Source organism: Apostichopus japonicus, chromosome 5, assembly GCF_037975245.1.
Source record: "Apostichopus japonicus isolate 1M-3 chromosome 5, ASM3797524v1, whole genome shotgun sequence".
In the NCBI taxonomy this organism is placed as follows: Eukaryota; Metazoa; Echinodermata; class Holothuroidea; order Aspidochirotida; family Stichopodidae; genus Apostichopus; species Apostichopus japonicus.
The window spans coordinates 2,529,430-2,556,586 of NC_092565.1; the positions used below are offsets into that span (position 1 = coordinate 2,529,430).

The window sequence follows — 27,157 nt, forward strand, 5'->3', positions numbered from 1 at the left end:
TAATGCTCAAGATCCATACAGAAACATGGGAGAAAACACAAACACACACACACACTATTAGTACTGTAAAGGGTTCAGTTGCCATCAAAACCACAAAATCTGGATACTGATTAGTGGACAGACAAAAAAACCCAATTGAGAACTTTACTCACTGTTATTGTTGATTATCTATTCATAGTACCTGTAATACACTTGGTGCTTTAACTGGATGATGACCGGAAGATAATATACACGCTGATAAAATATACACAGATACTCTAGCAGCTTTAAACAAAGTTAAGAAAGTTACTTTACCTCAAGGTTGACAACTTCATCAAAGAGTTCTGCAGGACTGGCATTAAAATTGAAGAAAAACACCTGCAAAACAGAGGGAAGAAATACAACACTATTTAGGAACATTAAAGAAAACATGGTATTTCCAATCATATGAAGGCTTAGTGACTCTTTGACAGGTTTCAAATGAGACTAAAGTAAAACTGGAGACAAGATTCTCACTTTTGACTTCTGTTGACCTCCACAAGCAACAACTTTAACAAGCTTTAAAATGACTTACTAATTTAATTTCTAAGACAGAAAACTGATTTGCTTCATAGAGAGCTGCATCATAATTATGCATTGATCAGATTCATCTGCTCAAAAAGCTTGATCTTATTGACTTTCTTTCATGGATTAATTCTTTTTTTTCAAAGCATTCACTTCAGCCTGGCACATCTGGATGCCTCAACCTACTTGAGAAGATTCATAGAATGTAAGAAGTGTAAAAATGCACACAAAAGCATCAACTTAAAGGGTTCTGATGAATCCAGATATACATGCACATGTATGCATCAACCTGCAGAATTCTAAGGCACATGCAGTCATCAACTTGTCCTTCCACATTCAAAAGTCAAGTTATTTACCAAGAATTGTAGTAATATAAAATATAATACTTTGAATAAATGCAGGCACCTGCATGTAACTATATCCACATGCTAACCTAGTATCCTGTGTAAGGGTGTAACTACAGGAAGTTAGTACCATGCTTTCATGTGTTGTTTTTTCCAATGTAAGAAATCCAATTCTTGATAGGGGCCAGTGACTAAAGCCTAAAACAGCTTTTAGTGCTAAAGCTAAAACTAAACAGTAATAGGACAGGAATATAAAGTATTTAACCCTGATATATATCTGATTGAAGAGAGAGATGTATGGTTAGTGGATTAACAGAACATAAAATTGTTATAAGGGCCAGGACTGGCCAGTCTGGATGTAACCTACGTCATTCCAATAAGGGCCATGACAGGTCAGTGTGGATGTAACCTCCCTCATCCCAATAAGGGCCATGACTGGCCAGTCTGGATGTAACCTCCCTCATCCCAATAAGGGCCAGGACTAGCCAGTCTGGATGTAACCTCCCTCATTTCAATAAGGGCCAGGACTAGCCAGTCTGGATGTAACCTCCCTCATTTCAATAAGGGCCAGGACTGGCCAGTGTGGATGTAACCTCCCTCATCCCAATAAGGGCCAGGACTAGCCAGTCTGGATGTAACCTCCCTCATTTCAATATGGGCCAGGACTGGCTAGTCTGGATGTAACCTACGTCATCCCAATAAGGGCCATGACTGGCCAGTGAGGGTGTTACCTACCTCATCCCAATAAGGGCCAGGACTAGCCAGTCTGGATGTAACCTCCCTCATTTCAATAAGGGCCAGGGCTGGCCAGTGTGGATGTAACCTCCCTCATCCCAATAAGGGCCAGGACTAGCCAGTCTGGATGTAACCTCCCTCATTTCAATATGGGCCAGGACTGGCTAGTCTGGATGTAACCTACGTCATCCCAATAAGGGCCATGACTGGCCAGTGAGGGTGTTACCTACCTCATCCCAATAAGGGCTGTTGGTTGACTTCTTGACTCTTGTCATCTTCGTCTGATTGGACACAGTGACCTTACACACTGGGTGGACGTTACCTCCCCCCAACTGTCTGGCTTGCCAAATTTTGATACGGACTTGGAAGTCTTGAGGTTTCTTGGAAAGCTGCGAACGCCTCTTTTTCTTCTTCCTGCGAGAAAACCAAATCAGAGTGACATTTCTTCAGGCAGTTAAAATAAATTAAACTCAACATTCAATGAAGTAGCTAAATTTTAAGACATGGGTTAAACACGCAAACAGAGATGCCAACCTCTTGACACAAAAAAACAGACTGAATATCCTAAAATATCAGATTTTGGAGAGGAAAATCAGATTTTCACGGAAACTTGACACTACCACTGGCCTGGGGCCAGTAAAATGTCAGAAAAATGTTTTACTGGTAAGAACGGGCAAGTAAAATGTTTGCTTTATCATTAACATTTAATGAGAAAATTGTAAAGCTGCCGATTCCGCGTATTTCCCGGCCATGTAGGCTCGTTGTTCAACGTGTTTGTCAGGGTTTGGGGGGTTACTTGTACATGTTTCTATGCGATTCCGCTTCCTTTTTTTTTGTTTTGAAAGATGACAAATCGTATTTTCAAGAGGCAATATCGTATTATCATATTTCACATTTTTTATAGTACTAAATACAATAAAATCGTACTGGTTGGCATCTCTGCACAAAGAGAGAATTTTACTTCCCTCGATTGAGCAATGACAAAATGTCACGTTATCCAAATTTGTGTCTATGTTGACTGGGAGACAGGTAAGAGAGGAGCGAAGTAAATTTTCACATTATCCAAGCTTTGAAACAAATCAGTCTTCAATGGAACACGGAACAAACAACCTTCTAACCTTTTGCTGAAGATGCTACTAGTATTGAAAATTATTTACTTACTTCTGTGAGTCTCTTGTGGTCAGAGAACAATGTTACATTTTAAGGTTAATTTATGCATAAATTCTTGACCACCTACTGTATATTACACAAACAAAATGCCAGATAGAAAGTACTCTTTTTGAAGAAGGAAAAGACTTTTTCAAAGGAAATATCTTCAAACATGAATGTACAGTTACCAGTTTTTTGAAGTCTTAGTGATTTTTTTTTCATTTTTTTAGATATCATGTTTTCAAGGTTTCAAGCTTCCTACCACTTTGAACCTGAAATGAACTTTCACCTACACCAAAAACTCTAAATGGTTTAGAGATCCTTAATACACAATGTACCTTGAATACATACTTTGTCCAAGTTTACATTTCTTCAAATATGTCGATTTCATGATTGTCATATTCTGCTTTCTGCTGACCTCCAATGGCCTTTGACCCACAAAAATGATAAGAGCCTTATACTTCAAAAATTAAAACCTGATAACACCATGTGCAGGTGAGAGAAAACGTACTTCATGCTGCCAATACTACGTCCTGCTCCTCCTGCATCTCCTCCCTCCTCTAACTCTTCCTCTTCTTCCTCATCTTCCTCATCATCTCCATCGTCTCCATCTCCAGCACCAGGAGCAGAACTAACGTCAGCTGCCTTTTCTGAGGGGTCAGAAACAAGAAGCCAGTTAGCTCTGTGATTCCTGGTCACATAATTTGCTCAAATTCAAAATAACTATCTGAATAATGTAGAGCAAGTGAGTTTCATTTGCCCAAGAATTAAGTTACAACCAGAAAAGATCAGAGAATTGATGCTAGTTCAAGACTTAAACGATGAGTTACCAGAGAATGTGGCAATAAAGAATCAACAGATCTATGATAATCTATGCAATAGAGCTACACTATTGCAAAATAGACTGCCAGAGTTTCCCATTAATGTAAAGCTGAGATTTTCATTAATTCAATCATTTTCTGACAGTCTCTAAACATCACTTTCCTTAGCCTTCTTCATGTCTACCTACTGTACAGTACTGGTCCCATGTAATGTAATATTAAGTAATGTAATGTAATGGGTGGAATGCAATCATCCCAGTTATGGCTCTCATTTCTTTTTGTATAGGATTGCAAGTGTCGAGATCATTGTGAAAACTTGAGACAGTGTTCCACGCAATGTACGCGCTACAGTAGGTCTATTCATCTGCGCAGTCGTGAAGAGACCATTGTTTGGTCGGTGCAAGCAATACCACGTTAATGCTATTCACCTAGTCACAAAAGAAATTCAATCGCAGTGCAAAAATGACACAATCTGACAAAAAAGCTGGAACTGACAATCCTAAAGAAGAATTAATAACTTGTATGTCGTATGTCATGCCGCTTCGTGATAAAAGCGTGACAAAGTGACAACTTTACTCTGAACTGTATGATATGGCTGCAGTACAATCCAGCATACCGCTGTATACTAAAAGTAACATTACCAAGAAAGCTCTCTGTGCATGGAATATAGAGAGTTGCAAAGAATTTTTCCGACAGCTTGTACTTTCTGTCGACGGACCACGGTAGCCGATCAGATATTATGATTTGAATGTATGAAGCTGAGAGAGCATAGATAGTCTCTCTTCATTGGCTGAAATATTCAAAGACAAGCTCAGCTGAAAAACATGTCGGCATAAGAGTGTTCCCATTCTGCCCAACCAAAGATCAGACAGTAGGCTCCCCAAAGGAATGAGTAAAGAAACTAACCATTTATAATGACAACAATGATCATTGATCATCTTCAGTTGTCAGTTTTTTGCTCTAATGTTTTTAGTTTTTTTAATCCTGAGGACTTGCCTTGCCATGTGCCACAGTAGTTAAGGGAGCAGTCATGTTTGGTAACACAATATGTATTGCATATTTAACCAATCATGGGAGTAGTGCATGGCTTATACACTGGGATATCAAACGACATTAGACATTCTTATGTTGTACCAAGTCTGCCACATGTTCTAATTCATGTATTGCAGATTGAAAACATTGATAAAACAAAAATCAAATTTGAGTATAACATTTTATTTTCCTGGCAAATATGACTTGTTTTTATGAGAGCAACAGAATTCTTTTTCTTTAAACTTCCTGCAAAGAAAATATGGGACGGATGAAAAGTTAAAACAACGTACAGAATCTACCAAACAAATGTATTAGGCTACGTGATGGACATTTCTTATTCATTCCTATTCTCTTTTCATTTTGCATCTGGTCTTTTCTTATATCATTTCTACGAAAAATGATGTGTTTTTTTTCATTCATTCATTTTGTCTGTCTGTCTGTGTGCGTGCGTTTGTGTGTATTTTTATCTTGCAAGGTTGTAATTAAATGGAGCAGCACATGATAACAGGCATGCGTGTGTCAATGGTGTAATATATAAATTTTCTACTTATATTGTGCAGTTTAGGAATAAAGAACATGCTGATTGCAATCCTTTAGAATTCCTCGCACTTGAGCATCTTAAATGCGGTGATCACATTCCGAGCACTAAGGTAATTTTGGATCGGTACTGTAATGCTGTAGTTAAGTTAAGTGGTTGGAATCAACCAAAGTGTCCTCCTGATCTGACATGTTGTATGTGTAGCTTGCCAATGCTGTTAATTCAAAGTCAGTTAATGCGACACCCAACAAATGCCTTAGGAACCATGTATTCATTAATGGGAAGACATATTTCACTTGTGAGGAGGTTATGCTTATACCGTTTCTAACCTCTCTTGCCCTTTAAATGACCTTTGCCAAAAGTTGTAGAAAGTTGCAGATGGTACACCATGCACTAACACTGTCCCAGGCATGCTTCTAGAGTTATACAGAATGTTTGACCTTTTACTCCACCAACCTTATATATTTACTAGCTGAGGTGTAACACACCCACACAGACACTCCCCTACACCTACTCGACTGCATGTTAAGTACCCAAAGACTGTTTGAGCAATGAAATATTTACCTATTGAATCCTTGTCACTACCTAAATTCTGGTTTAGAACATAGTAATGTATACCGTCTACTAAAAGTGCTAGAATATTTACAGGAACATCAATGTAGGAATCCGTCCTTGTCACCTACAAAGATTCAACATTGTCAGTCTAATAATTTGGTCTTAACATGCATCACATCATTGTAGCTTATCTAAAGTGAAGACTATTCCTTGTTTTCGCTACTGCACCCCAGAAATGATGACGATACTTGTCTGGTCTTTTACAATCTCAACAAAACCAAATGTATCCTCAAAGACACAAGGTCTGTATTGCTGTACTTCTGCTTTATGGTCAATTAAACATACCACAAGACATTTAAGACCAAACTTACTAGCTTTGATTGGCCCTTCTGCTCCTGGTGGCGGGCTGTAATTTATCTGAAGGACGAGTTCACCCTGTCAATGAAACAGAAGTTATCATCAAACATACTGTGACCATTCTGACAGAAACCATAAAGCCAAACAAATGCTCTTCACTCAGTGAATAGTAACTGGTTCACTTCTATTCCTCTCTCATCATTTATGATAACCCTCAACTGCCCATGGCAAAACCACTAACAGAATTGGTCAGGTGTCTTACATTTATCAGAGATATTACCATCAGCACACTACTCTTCAAAGCAATATATATGTTGAAATACAGTACCTGCCACAGATTACAGCGTTGAAAGGTCCATGGTCTATACCAGCTTGGAATGTATTTCCATTAGGGTCGCCTTCATCAAAATCTTATTCTAGTCATAACATGTCATTGCCAACAACCTCAGCTATGCCAACAGACTGGTCTACAAAACTAATGATTGAACTTTAAGGAACAGACTTATTGGGATTCAGTCTTTTAAAACCAACATATCTAATGATGTACATCTATATTGTCACAGCAATGTTCTCTGACAACAGGATGTGTAGCAGTAGTTGCTAATGGTAGACTATTAGGTCAGAGAATTAGTGGTACAGAACAGTGAGACAGTACTAATGTAGGCACATGAGAGTGAACATGATGAGTGGGAGGCAAGTAATAGGAATGTTTATAAACTAACATTACTTTCCCATGTGGACATTGACAAAATTGAAGATGCAGTACCAGCACTAGGATTCCATGTCCCCAGTTACTCATACTGCTATGAACACCTATTATTCTATTCCCCTTCCTCAAGCCACACATGCCCCATCTCCGCCCCCTGTACCATCCACATTCCCTGCCCCACCCCCAGTCCCCACCCCCACCCTAATCAGCTGTGGCATTGTGTATACTTACAGTGGTTGGTCTGCCACTCTTATCTTGTAATTTGATGGTGGGGTTAGCCGATTTGTTCTTTCCAGCGACAGCACTCAACGAAAAGGTGTATTTACCGACAAGTCTGTGAACGACAGAGAAGGAAGGAGGTAGAACTTTATTCACTTTAAGCAAATCATTAAAGAATATTTTATAGTGCAACTGAAGACATTTTATGTCACATTATGTCCTGTTGAAGAGGCCATATTATGGAATTGTATCCTTGCATGCTTGATTTGGACATTTTTCCAGCATTGCTTTTGAATACAATATTTAATGAGTGCCAATTATTAGCTACAAAATTAATAAGCATTTTGCAGCACACTGTCCTTTAGTGACAGTTAACACATACACATTGTCCTCTTACTGTGTGTATCTCAAGGATGTGGACTCTGATAGTAATCAGGGCAATGGGCACACAAGAACAAATTCCAAGGATCTTGAGCAAATTACAAATTGTAAACAGGTCAACAAACTGATGATCTCAACTTCGGACTAGATGTAGGTAATTTGTCAATAACTTGTCCTCTATATATACTGCACACCAAACTCGAGTGGTAGCGTCCATATGAGTTCTATGGAGCCGGGTACAGTACTACTATCTTGAGTGGTAGTATCCATATGAGTTCTAAGGAGTCGGGTACAGTGTACAATCTCCAGTGATAGTTTGCTGCAATATAGTTATTTATGGTCAAGTTCTGTGACATTGCTTGTTGTACATGTTATAACACATTGAAATATCGCAGTCTTTCCTGCAATTTTATATTTATTTATGGTCCTGTTCTGTATTACTTGTAGTACCTCCAGTTAATACACACTTAACTACTGTAGGTACTACATGATTGTAATGTCAGTACAAGACACTCTCGTAGCATACTGTACACCAGATGGTAGAAAGCAAACATTATAAAGCCATATAATATATTAAACATTCCATATAATAGATCACCTGAAGCAGCTGTAATAAAATCTTCTACTGGTACTATTGTCAACAGGTTGCAACATATTACTACTTTTATGTGATTCCTTCATGTTCCATTGAATTAGTTTATGCAAAAACCGTATGTCCCAGGAGAGTTACAGTACAATTAAGCCAAAGCAGAATTCCACTTAAATACCATCAATTGCCATAATGATGGTTGTTATCCTATATATCTTTCCTCCCATTAGATGATTTCAATGTCATAAAGTTTGTTTCATAGGAAAGAATGTGGTTTCATATTCCCAGTAAGACAACTTAGAAATAAGGAAATATTAACGAACATTACAGTATGAGTTTATAATAGAAACAACATAAAGTGAATTCAGAAATGTTCTCTTTTCATTGGCAATGTACATTCACACTAATTGCTACTGGAAGTTTACTCTAAATACCTTTTGATAAAAGATCTTAAAACTACTTACATGCATCAGAATGTAAAACAGACACATTTCAGATTCATCATCTTTACATACAAATAAGAGATTTATTAATTAAAATTATGTTTTGTTTTAATGTTTTACTTAAAATGTTTTACTTTAAAATGTAATGTTTTTTGTTCTTTTAATTTACAGTAATGTTTTACTATAAAACCTCACCTCACATCAAATCAAAATATGGTTGATTCAATATAACCTATTTTGAATAGTTAACCTTCTGTTATTTCAGGAAGTAGATCACCACAGATAGTCTGTAATTTCATCACGGCACATGTCATTCAATAGTAACATATGATAATCAGTTTATCGATTTATCCTTCCAGTGGGATGCATATGGATCTACTATGTTAACAATGTTTCGGATTTTGACAGATGAGCTCTACAAAATTCAATGAGTTTCGTGCAAATATCCAAGCAGTTATTACATGTCGACTATATTAAACGTTTTCTTTCATTCTTTATCCTCTGTTCACCTTAAATGAGCTTGGATCTAAATGAAAACAATGGGTTTCTCTTACTCATTATTCTTTAAGATGATTATACATAGCAAGCAAAAATATACCCAAGCTTTCCTTAAAATGTACAGTAGGTATTAAACCTATGTTTACAAGATTTTTAGACTTTGACCTCTACTGACCACAAACCATCAATCTTCTTTACCAATTCCATTATGTTGGTTACCCTGTAGGTCTACATACCTAGTACCAATCTAAGTTCAACCAATCAAAACTTTTTGAGTTATTGTGTTTATAAGGTTTTCAGACCTTGACCTCAGTTGACCTCAAATGATCACTGATCTACACCAATTTTCAAAACTTGTATTCACCAAGCTGGATCTACATTACCAAATAGGAACTTTAAGCTGCATTTTTGAATGCAAACAATTTCAAAATAAATTTCAAAAAAAATCTGGTGAGTGTAACATTTGCACCCACATGAGCTCAACTGAGGGATGGGGGAGATGGAAGATGGTGCAGAAGGAGGAGGTGTTTAGGTGGGAAGGAAGGCTGAGAAGGCGTCAACTTTTGCCATCGAGGTCATAACAGCTTTTTGCCATCGATGCCATTTGTTATGCCAAGCCCAGAATCAATAATATGGCATATGTGCCAAAGCACTGATATTTTTGATGTACACAGTTCTGCATTGTCTGTGATAAATGTTTATGTTGCTGTGATTATCACAGTTCCAGAATATATTAAAGTTGTAGCTTTAAAATAATTAATACTGATGTAGGAAAAAATGTAGGAGTGGGAATAAGATCAGTCTCAGCCTTCCTTCCCACCTACAGTAAACACCCCCATCTCCTGCACCATCTCCCATCTCCTGCACCATCTCCTGCACCATCTCCCATCTCCTGCACCATCTCCCATCTCCTGCACCATCTCTCATCCCCTCCCCCACCCCTCATCTTTTTGTACTCTTTTAAAGAGAATGACATAGATTTATGTTTTCACTGATTACTTGGTTATTTACTGAAGCCCCCCTCCCCCTTTCCCTCCAACCATCCCTCCCCTCCCTACAAAATGGAAAAGCAAAATGAGTCATTTCTTGCAATTTGAAGCTTACATTGTGCAAAACATCTTTTCCAACACTGACACAATCATAATCAATTATGTAGCAATTAGTGTGGATGCTGATTTCTTTAATACTTTGCAACATGTTTTTATGCAAACAGAGCTTCACCAGGGAGCTGTTATGGAACTCCCTGGCTTCACCTTGCCAGAATATGTGCCTGAGTATTTGATATCTACAGGGTACTGCACCATATTATGAACAATGCATACATATTAGGCCCATTCATTACATATGTATGTACAGTGTATAGTACAGTACAGTTGGATTAATCGCACTGTTAAGTAGCAGTCATCTTTCCTGCTCCATGCATGGACTAACACCAACAATAGGCTAGATTTATTGTAGGTCACTAGTAGTAGGTGTAATGGCCTAGTAGACGACTCCCATACTCAAGTGTGCATAGACTGTTAAAGAAATGAATTGGACTAGATACTACAGTATTGTACACATATCATACTGTAATCAATGTAATTACAACAGTAATATCATTACCAGCCTATGCATTAAGTGTCACAAAGGAACTACATTCAGGATTCCTTGTACAGCCTCTATACACATATTATAGTGCATACACTGCTTGCTGTGAATGTGAGTCAGAAATCCACACAGGGAACAACAATTAAGTCTCTAACCAACAATGAAAGCAGAAACTTACCTGCAGTTTTTAACAAGAGCATCAATGACGCAGTATCTCAATACTGGAAGTTTTAATTTTGATTCCTAATTTCAAATCTTTGCTCCGTCTCTACAATTATCAATATCAATCATGGTACAACAAATATATAACTTGCATTTTTGCTACTTTGCCACGAATAGTCTCTGCAGGTTACACTTTATCCTGCTAGTCTTGCCTTTAGCGCTAATTGCCTGTTAGTCAAAAGAACGACGTTGCAAGGTTTAGTAATGTCATAGAATATTTAAGAACTTGTTTTTATGTGGTATCCTTCATCTTGGGTCAGTCTCTGTTGGACTTTTTGGTCATATAGTTTGACGTCAATGACAACGGCCAAATTAGAAGAGGCAAACAACTCGACCATATTCTTGATGCCTGCCTTGAGAGCTAGGCCTATTGACCTACTGTATGTTACTGTAGACTGTAGTGGTGACTACCATCAAAACTGTGGTCACTTCTAGATACCAAAACAACCCACGTTTTTCCATCTCAATTTTTCTTACATGAAGATTTCATGGATTTATGACTTGGAAAAAATAATGTAAAAGAAGATTACAAGTTTTTATATGCAAGTGATGGGTGGCCTCCTCCTCCCCTAATAGCCACCTCAGTTCCTCTCCAGTTTGTTATTTTATTTTAATTCTTTGTACATTTGATGTCAAACATTACAGGTTCAAAAGAAAGCTAAACATATTTCTTATAATCTTATACATCTTATATCCTTATAAATAAAACATAACCTTATACAATTTTTATAGTCTTATAAAAGTTGTGATGCTATGGCCGGCTCCTCTTTTATACGTACCCATCAACAAACTTACCCTGGTCCTTCCTAGGAAAAGCTGTCTGAACACCAGTACAATGCTAATGTGGCTATCACTGAAAGCCTAATATGCCTAGCCTAGGCCTATATATATTTTTTTTAAATGCACTAGGCCTACAGTAAGTAGCCTTCAGAAATACAAGAATGTGTATACATAATTATACAAAATACATGAAGGGCAATCAAACAAACTTATCATGGCCCTTGCTCTGAAAAGCTACCTGAACACCAGTACTATCCTTAAATGGATGTTACAAAAACGAAGGCCTAATATAAATTAAATGCACTACGTAGAATTCAGCAGTACAGAATTTGTATATGTAATTAGCATGCAATACACTACACCTCAGGTACCTAACTACAGTAGCCTACAGACAATTGGTCGCGAGGGTAGCCATTTTCGTATATCTAACATGTAGCTGCCATGAGTCATAGCCAATCTGCTACAAAACAGACTTGGGGGCGGGGCTTAATCATCAAAAACGGTCCTTTTTACTAAAAGTAGGGGCGGCAGCTCAGTATTGTTTTAAGAAAGAAAAATCATTTAAACATCAAATAAAGCAAATAAAAGCCATTAAATGTCATAATACAGCTAGTAAAATTCTTATTAATACCTACCTGTAAACAACAAATGAAAGTTTAAAATGTTAATAAAATATATAATACATAGGACCCTATTTTAGACGATACCACTGTTGACAGACAATTCTATTCTATTCTCTTTCATAAAACATAGGTTTTGGAGCGTGTGCAAAAATGGGTTGTTTAAACTGTATTTCGGTCCAAATTGGCCCGATTTGGACATAAATCGGTGAAAAAGTCATAGAATGAGATAAAATTCTTGAATAAAAAATAGTAACTTTTGTTGGCCTATATGATATATGCTTGCTCTGAAAATTCCAGAGAAAAAGAACTTTATATGAAGACGCTGAAATTTTTTTAAGAGAAGAGAGAGTCCCACTTACTGTTACAATATCTCTATACATGTAATGTATTGAGATAAAAATTGGCTGCTTAAATGTTGGAAGAAAATTTGGAGACAAAGACAAGGGTAAACTTGCTTGTAACTTTATCAAATACTGTTTACCATTTACTATGTCAGACAATTTCCCTGAATAACTGAACAATAAGGTCAGAAGAAACATGAAAATTTAGGAGATTTTGACAGAAGGTAATTATTACTGCGGTACATGAATGTATATTAGTACTTTATTTAGCCACTGAACTCTTAACACAGAGAACATAAACATAATTGTGAAACCAACAATACTGTACCTATTGTTTCCATGAAAACGATGGTTAAAAATAAATAGTGTATACAATGGAGACTTCCTCCAATGATCATTTCTTGTCGAGGATGTAACAAGGTGCCCTAATGTTATGATTTCTTTGTACATGAATATGATAGCCTATAGCCCAAACATTGCAATCTTAGTAAACAGTAATGTTGAGATGGAACAACATGCTCTATGTTCAATGAGTACGGAAGATGCAAGACCTGGCAGGAGGACAACTTACAAATCAAATTAAAGAAAGCACTCTTGAATAATTTTATCTAAAAAATTATTGACACTCAAGTATCTCAGCTGATTATTCTTGTTTTCATTTGTTGTTGAACAAATCACTTCCAGGATTAAAATTTGTTTGGATCTTTTGACGAGACAAAAACCACAGTTATTACTGATGAATTGCATACATTAATCATCCATACAGATGAGGCAAACATATGGTAGTTGCCAAGGAAGGTATTAATTAGTGACTCAGTGACCAATTTCAACACAGTCAACACTAGTTTGTTTTGCCTCACAACTAGGTCAACCCCTGTTAACAAACAGCACACAAAGGAGCGATACTATGAACTAAAGCAGAGACCAATAGATTAACTTACTACCAACTTTACAGGTTTTCCATTCCCGATATCTAGAACTTATTTCCGAAAATATGAAAAGGGAATGAATCTGGTCCGATTGTCAAACTGATTATTTGTCAGACACTACAATATGCAAATCTAGTTATGCATACGGAAGGACTTTTAGATTTGCATATCTCTTTAAGCATTTAATATCCTTCAACACAGCAAGTTGGTAAATTGACATTAGGTGACCAAACTTTGCTTGTCCCAACACAGAGCATAAACATATAAAGTCACTTAATGAACAAACACCACTATGAAACAGGTGTTGGTGCTTAAAGGTAAACTAGATGAACCCATAGTTCAGCATGAGTAAACTTTCCTCACCTGTCTTTACCAATTTTCTCACTGTCCTTGACAACGATCTCTATGGAATCCGATGAGCTCAACGCTTTGCCACCAAGGTCAAACTCCAATTTCTATAATATCAAAAGAAATAAAACAAACTACAATTTAACAGATAAGTGACTACTGAAATAAAAAACATTGTGCATATGTACTGCATTATATTCACAAAATCACACACAAACTGTAATACACTATCTTATAGAAACAAAATTTAAATTTTTGCAGTATACAGTAATACCATTGAAAGTAGTATTGCCTGGCTACTACTGTATATGGCCAAAAATATAATGAAACTTTACCCTACTTAACAGAATATAATCCACCCATGATCAGCTTGTTCAGCAGAAAGTCAATTGGGAGCTCATTCTAGATATAAAAAGATGCCCACCAAATTTTGAGGTATGTATTACTTTACATCAAATGCACAAGTTTACTGTAAACGTCAAATAAAGAAGTTCATATTTAGACCAAATCTTACTGCCAAGGGTTAAATTGTAAATCATGAGTAAATTTTCTGCACCATTGTTTATTACCCACTAAAATTGGATACTTCCAATATTCTGTACGACATTGTATTCATTCATAATATAGACCCCCTTACCCAAAGGACGATATTTCTACATAGTCTGTGAAAAAGATACAAATATTGTAAAACTGAGAAAGGAAATGAAAATGAAATTGAAAACCATATTTGAGGGTAGGTTGATTCTAATTCTTCATAACAATAAAGTTAAGGTTACATCTCTTTGTTGAGCCACAATGAAGCTGGGGAATCTTATTGCCCTGTAACACAACAGTATACAAGAGGTATTTCTATACTGTACTTGGTATCAATCCCAGAGAAACCAGACAAGACAACCGTATCATTTTACGTGTGTTTTGGTTAAAAGACCACTCTTTGCAGTTGATTTTTGTTATGCACTACTAACAAGGAGAAATTAATTCAAATAATGGGAAGTCTATGTATCAACGTTAAAGGTTCCTAAATGGAGATGCATACCCAACCATAACCATTAGTCTATAGCATCCCTTCTTCAACAGTCAATGTACAAGTCCCAATTGATCACACCGCAGAGTTTTCTAATAGCATTAACACCCTTTCTCCCACACCCATCTCCACCCACCTTCCCCTGCCCCCACAAAACATGAAAAAAAAAATTAAGTGCAGTCCAATAGGAATACCAGCTATTGTTTAGTTCACCTCATTCCTGTATATTCATGTACTACAGTGAACCTCTTCCTAAACACCTCTACTTAAACACCAATTTGTATGTTCCTAATCATTTGTCGCAGCTAGGATCCCACATAACATACTCTAGCGTTTTTCAGCACAATTCAAACCAATACTGTACTATGACTATATGAGTCTATGATATTACTCAACAGATCCGGACTCAAGGCTGGACAAATCAATGCAAAAAATATGTGTAACTATTGATTTCATATTCCCAGGCTACTTGTTACTGTACAAGGCTGATATTAACTATATACTACTGTAACAATATCATGTACAGCACACAGTCTACCTATGCAGCTGCTCTCTTTGTGCACTCTTGTGACATTTAAGTATATAGAATGTAAACACACATCAGTTGACTAAACTAACACATCAACATTGTTTGCAGTATCATGAATTTATCCAACACACAGTATAATTCTCAGTTTTACTGTACAATTTTTCCCTCATGAAGTCCCTTTTCTCTACCATCACCATCATTGATCAGTGAAATTGTAGCTCAAATCAGTTTCTTGATATTAACTTTCTCTATATATATCTTTTTTTTTAAATGTTAGTCATAACAGCTATGGTGATGAACAACATTTTTCAATGCAGCACATGCATACATACAGTATTAAACAAGTTCTAATGATTAATACAGAGCAAATACTTGAAGTTGAATTTTCCTTCCAAAGAATGACCAAAGAGACATTAGACTAAAGTTCTGTTCCTTTCAATAATGGGCCCATGTGAATGAGGTAGTGATGGTCAAGTCAGACTTGGCTGGAGCTACTTGAGGGACAAGGCTAAAGCACATTTTATACTGACCTTCACTACAGTGTTGCTACAAAAGAGTCTGTCAAAAGCAAGATTCAATCTCTGCTTCATGCAGAGAGCTACCTACATTGAATTGGCTATATCCTAAATAGAAATTGGTCAGATGTGACCTCCCTCTAAAAACAGAAGGGAAAGCACATCAAGACAGTGTTCATTAATTTGGTAGCATCGGAGAAGTGAAACAGGGACCACTGTACCATCAGTGTCAGCTACATTAAGTGATCATGCCCCTGTGATACAGTGAGGTAGCTTTTGTAGTCATCATATATGCAGGAAGTTAGTCAATGTGTAGTTTCCTTTATAATGAACCAACAAAATCACTTTTGAAATGAACACCATTCCTGGTAACTTCCACACAACTGATACACAAAGCTATAGTATAGTGTTGAGTTAACACCCACCCAGCACAACCTGAAATACAACCATAATCACCAGAAAGCCAGTTGGCTTTGTGATTCCTTGCTATATAATTTCAAATAACAATCTGAACAATGTAGAGAAGGGTAAGTTAAATTTATCCAAGAATTGAGTGACAACCAGAAAGGATAAGATTTTCAGCTCATATTTGTAGCATTCCCCTATGAGCATCAACCAGTTCATTCACTGGTAAGGATTTTACAGTGTAGAATTTTATTCCAAAATGCTCTACATGTATAGCTCTACCAGTCATATTTTATGACCCAAATGGTAGCTCACCATAGGTAAGAACAACCATGGTACTGCACCCCTTAGCCAACTTATTATATTTTTCTTGTTATGTCAAGGTGTGCTGTTGATAAATGATTTTTTACTCTCATTCCAAATATTACCACCCCCTCCCTCCCCTTCCTCTCCCCTCCCTCTCCCCTCCCTCTCCCCTCCCTCTCCCCTTCCTCTCCCCTTCCTCTCCCCTCCCTCTCCCTCTCCTCTCCCTCTTAGTCTAGAAACATTGACGATCCAATGTACTGCATATTTCATGTATGTAATCATGTCTGTATCTTGATGTGTTCTAATAATTACATTGCTCTCACTGATGCTTGTCCATAAAGCCACTCATTGCTCCAGATGTTCAATCCATGCTATCATTGTACCAAGTGCTACAAATCGTTGAATGTGAGTCATAAATGGTTACTCTACATGGAGGTATACTTTGTCTTGATTGATAATATAGTGTTCCCATCCATATCGTAAAGCCCACTTGATAGTGTTTTAAGATATATAAGATATAAGAATCTTTATTGACCATAAAAGGAATTGGAGTTCACTCCATCTCAGTATAACATACATAAAACAGTCAAAAATACATCAAAACATAAGATTTATAATATATACATTTCTTAAGACAATAAAAATCCATGTACTGGCATATAAAAAACCCTATTTCCTACAAAACTCGTTGGCAAGACTAAGAATGGCCCTTGGCAAGAACGAACGTCTGTATAGCAGTTCCCATCCGGCATCCATACCCATGAGCTACAAGCCCACTTAAGACAGCAGTCGCAGCACCTCTGTAGACTTGGCTATATTTTGTTTTCCTCTAATCAAGTCAAGATTACCAGCTTGAAATTCCTCTTAAGCCCTTATGTACACAGCCAACCCTTGCAGTTTGTTTGCGATCCTCAATTCACAAGACAATAAACGAGTTTAACTGCTCTGACCTGCGCACACAAACACAGACACACACACAGTCACACTATGGGAAAAACTCACCATTTAACGGTACTGATGACAAGCATTCATTAGCAGTACTCAGTTCTTACAGAAAGCAAGTTGCCTGCCTTATCTTACCTTACCTTACCTATATCAAGAAGACTTGTCTGTCCTGTGATAATCTCATTGACCCTAAAACAGCGGGTTACTTCTTCTGTACAATATCATTTAACAGAGAGATTTGAGACAAGATCAACAAGTCCTAAATGTAGACAGATGATCATGACACTAGGTATAGTCTGTGAGTATTCTAGCATCAAATCTCCTTGGGGGAGGGGAAGGGGGTCCTACTGTACCTATGCTAATACAAATAGTAGATGAGTGCTCCATCTTTTCATGGATATGGTACATCTCCTTCACTACATACTGTACAATGGTCAACATTTGAGGCCAAAAGGTGCATCAATGACAGAACATTAATGTAATCAAAAAGAGGTCACAATGATTGTGAAGGTTTCATTGCGAGGGCTTTGTTCTGAAAGTTAGTATATTACATCTGTGCCAATTAATTCAGAAGTGACAAGGTCGAGTAACAGGTCAAGTAGCAGGTCAAGTAACAGGTCAAGTATCAGGTCAAGTAACAGGTCAAGAACACTACAATCTTGATCGCCCATGTGGGGTCAGGACCCTCCCACAAGGGACATCACAATTGCGGGGTCCAATCCTGAGTATGTGAGCGTCCACACAAGATTAACACCAGACACAACATACTGTATATCTCATAGATCTGTAAATTCTCTTTTGAGTTATCATGTTTACAATCCCAAAGCATCGCATGCATATATACATACACACACACACACACACACTACTGCTAAAAGGGGTTGAATTTAGCTAAGTTTGAAACATGAAACAGAATTTGCACAAAAGCAGACCTACTGTAGTCTTTGAAAGGATAAGATATTGGCTTCATTAAGGCAAAGAGAATGTATGCTGTGCTTAATGGACAGAACCAAAGCAAATAAAATGAAGGTCACAAACTACAAAGACACATACACATACACTGTTAGCTTCTATTGGAAAGTTTTGTCAAGATGCATGTGCAATGCACAAACCATTCAAACTGAACTAGTAATTTCAGTAAAATGGTATGACTAAAAAGCATAATATGATGCTCTTTGCCAAACATAACCCCAATCAATTATTTAAACCTGAGTATTGCTATTTGATGATATATTAAAAAAAGAATAATAATTGTATCTGTTTACAAAAACTCTCTAGTAACAGAGAAACCCTCCCCCACCCCCCTCACTCTCCCCATCCCATGCTTTCCACTAACTATTCTTCTAATTTCTATCCCACACTACCCTCATCAAAAATCTAAAGAACCTAAATTATACAAGATTAACAAAGACGCATGTACAAGTAGACAACAGAATGTATCAAAGCCATATATTTGTATGGATTCAGTCTTCAGATGAATACAGTACCTAAGTTCCAGTTATTGTGTAGATATGACTACCTGCTCTCACTTGCAAATCTTTTTACCTAACTAATAAATTACAATAAATTTACTTGCCAGAGAAAATAATTGACATATATATATTTCCATAGCACTTTTTAATGGCTATGAATATTATGTGCAAATATGTAATAAACATTGATGATGCAGGTTCTGCAAAGCAATAACTTAATGTATTTAACTTTGCTTTTAAAGACATTCCCTGTTTGGGAAAGCATACAGTACATCTGAAGTTTAACATAATAGTAGTTGATTTGCAAGGCTAGAGCTGAAAGACAATACCAACGATGTCTCCAGTATAGTTTAAAAACAATGAAAAACAAAACACAAGTTAAAAACACTTAAATTTCTCAAATAATTAACACACTTTCATTTGTGCATACAACAGATGCTGATATATTGTACAAAGCTCCTCATAAATTGTGAACTTTTGTATTCATGCAATGATTCCTCTTCAGAGAGTAAAGAGAAATGCTCAAAGGCGATTGATGAGGCTCAGAAGAAGTTCAACAAGAACTTTTATACAATGGTCCAGATATGTTTCCGACAACACTACATTCATAAATGGAAGGTCTTAGCAGCACAACGAGTGTGTAAAACACATAATTTTCCAGTCGTTCTCCTGTGCAGTATTGCTCAGGTTTTTTTTCGTGCCATTTCATGTGTGACACTTCTGGTTTGCGCTGCGTTGCTTGAATGTTATGTAATATTGGTCGATTCAGGAGGTCAGATTCCCAACTGGTAGGGTTCTTGCAACACCACAATAAAAAACCTAAGTTCAATCAAGTCATCCCTTTGGATTTATTGTATGTTTAAGGCTGTCACACTCTGACCACATTAATTTACTATGGGGAAGTTTATAGGCTACATATAAACAAGGTTCACTGTAAGTGAAGTATTTTTAAGATTTCAGATTTCATTTCCCATAAAGTACACTGCAAAAGTCAATAAACAGGCAGGCATGGAATTCCAACCAGAGCTCTGTAATGTTGTCAGGAAAGTGCATTTGTAGCTCTAGGCAGGCTAAAGAAACATATCTTTTGCTCAGAGAATACATAGGAGGGCCAAACTAAACATCAATTCAAGTTTAACTTAACAACACCATATTTAAGATGTTTCTCTGACCTACTCACCAATTTGGACCAATTAAACTAAGTCATAGTTCATTAAAAGATAACTTATGTTATTTCTCTCTTGGCTACATTTTCAGTCCTTCCTTTCATATATAATAACATTACATGATGTCTCACAATACTGTGCAGTCAAATTAATACACACAAGCATGCACAGAAGTCAGTTGCTGAGGTGGGAGTTGTACAGTATGGTTCCACACCCACATCAATATCTACATTGTTAACGCCTACACAAATCTCTAACACTGCATGAAGAATAATACTGTAAATCATGACTAATAACTAGCAAATGTCAGCAACTTATTCTCAACAAAGCTGGAAACCAATCATTGTTTCCAAACCACAATCAGGAAAGAAAAATAGTTCACAGTACTACTGTAGTTACCAGGGAAGGATTGGCTTAACAACATATTATTCTTGAACCTTGTAAACACTATGTGTGACCAGGTTAAATTAAAATCAAACAGCATAACATATAAGCAGGTTAAAGTACATTCACATAACTATAGCTATAGTAGATCCAAATGTGATACAGGTGACATCCTTTTTCTTGATGTCTGATTCACAGATCTGTGAAAACCTAAAGAGAGCTTGAAAAGCAATTCCTATAATATTCCTTATGATGTTACATGTCCAGGGCACAGACAGGGAAAGTAGTAAAGAGTACTTCTGCTGGAAAATACTGTTTGAGACATTTGTAACATGTATGTAAACATACCACATAACACCATCACAGGGGAAGGAATTTAAGCAGTCAATAACTTTAAACTTTGTTTCATAAAGAGGGAGGGGGTGGACCTATATACCAAATATCAAAGTCAGATATAGCAGCTTGTTGGCTTACAGTATCAGGCTTAAAATTGTCCTGATTAAAACTGCATCAAACTTTTTTACCGCAGATAACCTTTGCCATTCACCAAACAATTGGTGTCTTAAATGCTTAATACAGACCTATGCATAGATACATTCTGACACAAAGTATCTAATTATATACAATACTTTGATGGTTCTGTGCAACAGACATTCTATTATTTTTCTTGTCTGTTATTATTTGTACATCACAGGCACAATTTTACCGAGCTGTCAGTTTAAACTGGATCAGATGATGACGCTGGTAGGTACTGAGAATACATCTTCTCTCATTAAATAGCATTGACTAGCACATTTTAAGATATCTGACACCATTTTGTGGGAGTGGTGTTATGCAACTGGATAATTAAAAGCACAAACTGACTCATCTTCTAATATGAACTGGTTGGGTACCTTGCACATAGACTCTTCTAGGTACACTACACATAAATAGGAGTGGAATTGTCTATAACTGGAAATGTCTATATGCTGTAGCTATAGGGAATACCAGGATTTAATCTCCACTTCAAGAGAAGGTAGGGCACATAACTTCAAAAGCAAGTTTGTTGTGATAAATCAATAAAATCATGCCTAAAATTTGCTCATTTTTTGCTTAAATCTCAGAAGAAGCAATTCTATGTACTGTAACTACAGTACCAAAATACTTTGCAAGTGATAAAATTTCAAGTAACATTTAGTGATGATTTGGTTTACATAGTATTTCCCATGAGGACAAATACTGCTCAGACCAAAGTTCAATCTGTGTGGGATGATGAAAGGGTGTGGTGACTTTGGGATGCCTGTCATTACAGATATAGTACAAACATCATACATGGCAGTTTTTGGAATGTCAATGAGTCTATTGGATGCAGAAAATCACATATCAAACCTTACATATACATGCTTCCTAACCTTTTAAAATATGAGGGGACTCCAAACCTTATAAATTACAAAACACAGTCTAAAGATCACTAGCATCCCAAACGTGAAATGTTCAAACTTGAAATGTTATGTTTAAAAATCCAAATGGCAGACCACAATGTTATTCCTACTTACATTAAAATTATAACATTTTTTCATGTAATAAAATAGCCCATGTTTGTCTTCAGGTACATACTGTACAGTATACTCGCAGGTGGTGTTGAAGAGAGGAACAACTAGCTGAATGATATGTAAAATAGCTTTACAACATTGACATAACTACAGGACTTTCTCTGACCAAAAGTCTGGAACCGGTCTAAATCTCATAAGAGAAGTTACCATACTATATGGACTATTTTTACAAATAAAAAAAAACTAATTCAGAAGCCATCCTCTCCAGGAATCACATTAATAATACAGAAGGCAGACCTGTGCAAGTAAAATCGGTTCCTATTCAGAGTGGACTCCTAAATTATTTTCAAAGTGCTTTCTTTTTGCAAGTCTTCACTGCCTTAAATCCAAATGTCACTCCACAACACTTGTTCTAAGTCTAAGATACTGTAAACAACCAATCTCTTAATGCACTTAAAATCTAACAGTGTACGTTAAGAGAGTAACTGATGCTTATTTGCTAAAAGTCACACATCAAATGACAATAAACATCTTTCAGAACTCCTCAAATTTGACACATTGTGTTAACTGTGAAGTATAACTTGTTGATCATGTAAAAAAAATTAAAAAATACTCACTACTTCATTAACTAAAACTTGTTACATAGGGGTTGCAAGTTCTATGATTTGTAGCAATGTTGAGCTATTTGGTCATTAGGTACAGTAAAAGATTTATCATGTGTTCAATATTTATAACACAGCTTTCTCTTAGTAAAATCACATCGGTATTCGTCCACCTATCTATATACCTCATATATTCCTCATATATATATATTACCTCATTGAAAGTAGGATCCAATGTATCTTTCTGCACTTCAGTCTTCTTTTTTGTACCTGTAAAAGATTAGAAATTCTAGTTTCAGTACCAGCATAAAAAATAAAAGTGAAATATAGAAAAGATGAATGAAAGATACTGGTACACTTGCACATCACAGGCATAGATACAGAGACATCAGTTGTGAATTATTTGTAACTATCCTACAACATGTACTGTATTTCACAGCAGCAATCTCAGACTAACAAATTCACACTTCAAAGACCAAGTAATGCAGTGCCCACCAGCTTCATTTATTACTAATATACATTATATTACAAGTCGATCTGCTCAAATTATACCATTTTAGCAGGATTTCTTTTAAATTACATTGATGCCGTTAAGTTTCTAATATGGTGTGCAGTTTCAACCAAGTGACGAACAATGCAAAAATGTGATGAGTTTTGGAATCCCTTTGAATGTGAGCATCTTAGCAATATGTATGGGCAACTTCAATGTAAGAATCTCTATAGAGCTCTATAGTATGTATGTAACCAATCAACGTATATACATCAAAGTACATGACTCTTCACAGATATGACAGAACCAGTTTGATCTTGGGGTGATATTATTTGCAGGTAGAAGAATGTACAGTATACCGTATCCGGCTAAAGATAAACCAGCATAAAAGGATTCAGTCCTCCACCCAAAATGCTTGGACTGCACCTGAAAGGTAGTGGTGCTTGTTAATTTTCTTTAAGTACTTTGAGGACCTGCACTGTGTTAATTTCTGCCCACTTACAATTTACCAACTAAAACCATCTTTTTTATCTTGACTGGTTAACAATTAATGGTCTATTGCATGTATGTACTGTATACTGATGAAGCAATTAGTTGTCAAAGTTGTTTAGAATTGTCTGAAGCCAAACAAGGCTGCTGGTTTTGATAACTTCAGGGCACTCTACGGAATAAGCTCTGACTGATGCTGTCGATAATATAACTACTGCTCTGGATATGAAACAATCTTGTGTTGGTGTCTTCCTGGACTTATCAAAAGCATCTTGACACGATTGATCGATAAAATTTTATTAAAGAAGCTTTAGCATTATGGTATGTGAGGCAATGGCTTAAAGTGGATCAGTAGCTACCTCTGTAACAGGAAAGAATTTATATCTTTTCATGGAACTTACTGTGACTCTCAGATTATCATTTGTGGTGTGCCCCAAGGTTCTATTCTAGGTCCATTACTTTGTATTAAAATATTTATGTAAATGATATATAAAATGTCTCAAATGTAAGTTTGAATATTCTCTTTCATCATCATCATTATCAGTTCGACCTCGGTCGACCATTATCATCATGAGGGGTAGGAGAAGTTGGCCGGCCAATAACCTGGCATCGAGATTTCCAGTCATTTCTGTCTTCCATTTTTTAAGGGATATTCTCTTTACTGATGATACAAACATTTTTTACAGGGAATTGACTTGAAAGGGATGGAGGACACAATATGCCATGAGTTACAAGCTTATCATGATTGGTAACAAATTGTTTGCATTTTACATTTATTTTACTACAGTTGACATACTGCTTAACTATTTGGTCTGGTGGATACAATTTTCACATCAACACACTAATACTGTTACGAAAGAAAGCAACCATCACATATCACATGCTAAACATATACTAATCGTACTAGTAAGTTGTTTTCTACTCTACATTTGCTCAAGCTTGTTGATCTTATACATGTAAATATCGTAGTTACCTTTTACCTACAGCATTGTTCATAATCTACTCCCAGTAAATTTCACAAATGTCCTTATCTACAATTACAAAATCCACAATTATAACACTCTGGCCAGCTGATAACCTTCACACTTCACATTTCAGAACTAATGCTGCCAAACAGTATTTGACAAATCACGCAAATTCTCTCTGGAACTCATTGCCACAGGATATTAAACATTTTACGCACTGCTTCATCTTTCAGAAGAAATATAAGAAATAGCTAAATAGAGATATTACTGACTCTTACCACATTTCCCTCTATTACATTGCTTTAACTATTTGTATGTTTTGTTTTTGTTTGTTGTATATTTTTCCATATGTATAAGTTTAACTGTGTTATACGGGGAGTGACCTCATAGAGAAGCCTACAAAGGTTTTTAGGTCACTTCCCTTTGTAAAGTATGGACATTACCACATACTAACTAATATATATACTTGTTCCATATGTTGTGATAAAACAAATGAAAATGAAAGTGTGCACTAGCAATTGTTAGGTCTATGATTGTTCATAACTGACCAAAACATAATCTTTGGGCAGTTTTATAATGCATACAATATGGGCAAATGGTATGATGCACAAGTTTAAATCACCAATTACTGTCACTATTTATGTATATTTTATGTATGACAGCATCATTAGTCCCAATGTACTACGGTCCATCTTATATTATAGTCATGACTGCTATTCAACACAGCTGTTATATGAATTCTTCCAAAAAGTTGCTTTTTGGTCATTGTGTTGATGGATGACTGGATATGTACGATGTTTCAACAATGGACGTATAAAGTAATTATGTTAGGTCAGATATAGGCCTACTGTACAACCGACTGTTAAAATCCCCCAGGAAAGTTACAGTGGAGGCAAGCAAACATTTTCGGATATACATTAAAATGCTGTAATTTGTTTAAAACCAGAACAGAACAAACCTTTGACCATGAAGAAACCCCCCCCCCCCCCTTATCCTCCCCAAATACTACTGCATCTTAACTTAGATAATACAACTATAGGGACCGGGTTAGGTAGCCCAAGTCTCTATCTTATTGACATTACCAATAATCAAAGAAACAAATGACAAAACAAATGACCAGTAGGACCTAGGCATATTACTAGTATAGTACTAACACTACACGATCTACCCCTCGTTCTACTCCCCTGTGCTCCTACTTCTAGCAACTGCTAGTTTTATTCAATTATAGACTAAAATATCAACAAAAATTCTTAAGCAGTTGCTAACTACTTGAGAATGGCAGCTGAAATATCTGTACTGTCATTAATTTATTTATTGTTAGCATATGTGCCTTACGAAGTTACGACACGTAACACTTGCTGATCACAACTTACAAGTAGGCCAAAGTTAGTAGCTGGTATTATTAGTACTGGTAGCAATATTAATTATGATAAGCATGGCCCGAGTTTTGTTGTGTTAAAGTTAAACTAAGTTAGAGTTAACGTTCACTACAACTAACCTGCAAAGGTAATCTCGACGAATGGGTCGATTTTTCCAAACCGTTCAAGATTAGGCAGGGTTTTAGCTTCCGCGACTACGATGATCAAAGACATTTTGGATGCAAACTCCTTTTCAGGAGAAGCAAATCCTCAGAAAATGCGGACAAGAACACGGAACTTTTCAACTCTGTTTCGAGTTGTTGACCACACCTCCAGTGCTGTTCAAGTAAGTTTCCATGCAATGATACACAGTACATGCACCAACACACTAAATAGTTCACAGGTCACGCCTCATTGAAGGTAGCAGCCACTAAGAGCAGACACTAACAGCAGCCACTAAGAAAAAAGGACAGTAAGACATGACACACAGTACTACAACTGCGGTCGTGTGTGTTTGATGTAACCAGTGTTACCAGCGACAGTTGACGAAAAAACGCTAGATTGGCGAAAATAAAACCCCAAACGCGCTGTATAAACTTAATGTGTAATGATCAGAAAAATGATTTTTTTTCAAAATCGATTAACTTTAGTTATGGAGCCTACTAGGATGTCCGGTTAGCACCACATTAAAGTAGAACGGTACTTCTTTCACGTGGTATACCTCTACCATCGGTAACAAAAATGATTTCTTGACCAAAAATGGCCTTAAAGTTTTAACCCCGATACAGACCCTTCTCTAAACGCGCTGTATATACGTAATGTGTAATAATCAGAAAAATTTATGATTTTTATTTTTTTCAAAATCAATTAACTTTAGTTATGGAGCCTACTGGCATGTCCGGTTAGCACCACATTAAAGTAGAAATGTTCCTCTTTTACGTGGTATACCTCTACTATCGGTAACAAAAATGATTTCTGGACCAAAAGTGGCCTTGAAGTTTTAACCCCGATACGGACATCTCTAAACGCGCCGTATATACGTAATGTGTAATGATCAGAAAAATGTTAATTTTTAATTTTTTTCAAAATCGATTAACTTTAGTTATGGAGCCTACTAGGATGTCCGGTTAGCACCACATTAAAGTAGAAAGGTTCCTCTTTTACGTGGTATACCTCTACTATCGGTAACAAAAATGATTTCTTGACCAAAAGTTACCTTGAAGTTTTAA

The 27,157-nt window shown here is 36.5% G+C and overlaps 1 protein-coding gene across 21 annotated transcripts in view; it reads right to left on the reverse strand.

Annotated features, from left to right (window-relative positions):
• LOC139967290 (myoferlin-like) overlaps positions 1 to 26,300 on the reverse strand; it is a 96,391-nt gene extending 70,091 nt beyond the window's left edge. For 20 of the 21 annotated variants that reach the window (XM_071970915.1, XM_071970925.1, XM_071970926.1 and 17 more), the window contains exons 1-8: positions 26,069 to 26,300; positions 22,841 to 22,896; positions 13,762 to 13,853; positions 7,015 to 7,117; positions 6,089 to 6,152; positions 3,283 to 3,421; positions 1,853 to 2,036; positions 295 to 357 (exon numbers count right to left, since the gene is read on the reverse strand). In XM_071970915.1, coding sequence (XP_071827016.1) covers positions 295 to 357; positions 1,853 to 2,036; positions 3,283 to 3,421; positions 6,089 to 6,152; positions 7,015 to 7,117; positions 13,762 to 13,853; positions 22,841 to 22,896; positions 26,069 to 26,162 — 795 coding nt within the window. In that variant the 5' untranslated portion in view covers positions 26,163 to 26,300. The remainder of the gene's footprint in view (positions 1 to 294; positions 358 to 1,852; positions 2,037 to 3,282; positions 3,422 to 6,088; positions 6,153 to 7,014; positions 7,118 to 13,761; positions 13,854 to 22,840; positions 22,897 to 26,068) is intronic. The other variant, XM_071970935.1, reaches the window with a different exon arrangement.
• Between the last annotated feature and the right edge of the window lie 857 nt (positions 26,301 to 27,157).